Below are 940 nucleotides of genomic sequence, written 5' to 3'. Positions count from 1 at the left end.
TACGTCATATATAACTAAATGGATAAATTGTTTTTCACATATTTATAATTTTTCCACAAAGCCTAACAAAGTTTCCAGCACATGGAAATTAGGTACACTGACAAACAGGGATTTCCCCTGCAATTTATTGGATTTAGCACACCTAAGTAGAGACACAACAACCACAGGGGTCAAAAGTGATGGTTTAGGAAGACCATTACACACAGTAACTTTAGTCATAATTCTGGATTCCTCTCCTCTTTCTGCTGAAGGATCCACGAGAGGATGAGAGGAGACAACAAATCCTTTACCCTTGGTTTCATTCTCCTGGGAGTCAGTGGTCAGCAGCAACAGGAAGACTTCTTCTTCGTCCTCTTCCTGTTCATTTACCCCATCACATTGATTGGAAATCTGCTCATCATCTTGGCCATTCACTCTGACATTCGCCTTCACAACCCCATGTATTTTTTCCTTGCCAGTCTCTCCTTTGTTGACATCCTCTTCTCCTCTGTAACCATCCCTAAAATGCTAGCCAACCATGTCTTAGGCAACAAAGCCATCTCCTTTAGGGGATGCCTAACACAGATGTATTTCATGATTGGCATGGCTAACACAGATAGCTATATCTTGGCTGTGATGGCATATGATTGTGCTCTGGCCATCAGCCGCCCACTTCATTACACAACAATTATGAGCCCACGGACTTGTATCCTCCTGGTTGTTGGGCCTTGGGTGGTTGGAAACACCAATGCCCTCCCCCACGCTCTGCTCACAGCTAGTCTGTCCTTCTGTGGCAACAAGGAAGTAGCCACCTTCTACTGTGACATTGCCTCTTTACTCAAGCTGTCCTGTTCTGACATCCACTTTAATGTGAAGATGATGTACCTAGGCGTTGGTGTTTTCTCTGTGCCATTACTATGCATCATTATCTCCTATGTCCGGGTCTTTTCCACAGTCTTAC

At 44.0% G+C, this 940-nt stretch overlaps 1 protein-coding gene across 1 annotated transcript; it reads left to right on the top strand.

Moving 5' to 3' along the window:
• Positions 1-264: 264 nt before the first annotated feature.
• On the top strand, positions 265-933 carry LOC145719382 (olfactory receptor 1A1-like; the record flags this gene model as incomplete). The annotated part of the gene is made up of 1 exon (XM_081810872.1): positions 265-933. A coding segment is annotated over exon 1 (669 nt), but the record flags the coding sequence as incomplete, so codon positions are not given.
• Between the last annotated feature and the right edge of the window lie 7 nt (positions 934-940).

The sequence above is a fragment of the Leptonychotes weddellii genome, unplaced genomic scaffold, assembly GCF_054177405.1.
Source record: "Leptonychotes weddellii isolate Sample4059 unplaced genomic scaffold, ASM5417740v2 HiC_scaffold_41153, whole genome shotgun sequence".
NCBI lineage: Eukaryota > Metazoa > Chordata > Mammalia > Carnivora > Phocidae > Leptonychotes > Leptonychotes weddellii.
Note: the sequence above shows the minus strand (reverse complement) of the source record. Positions and strands in the feature narration are given on the sequence as shown.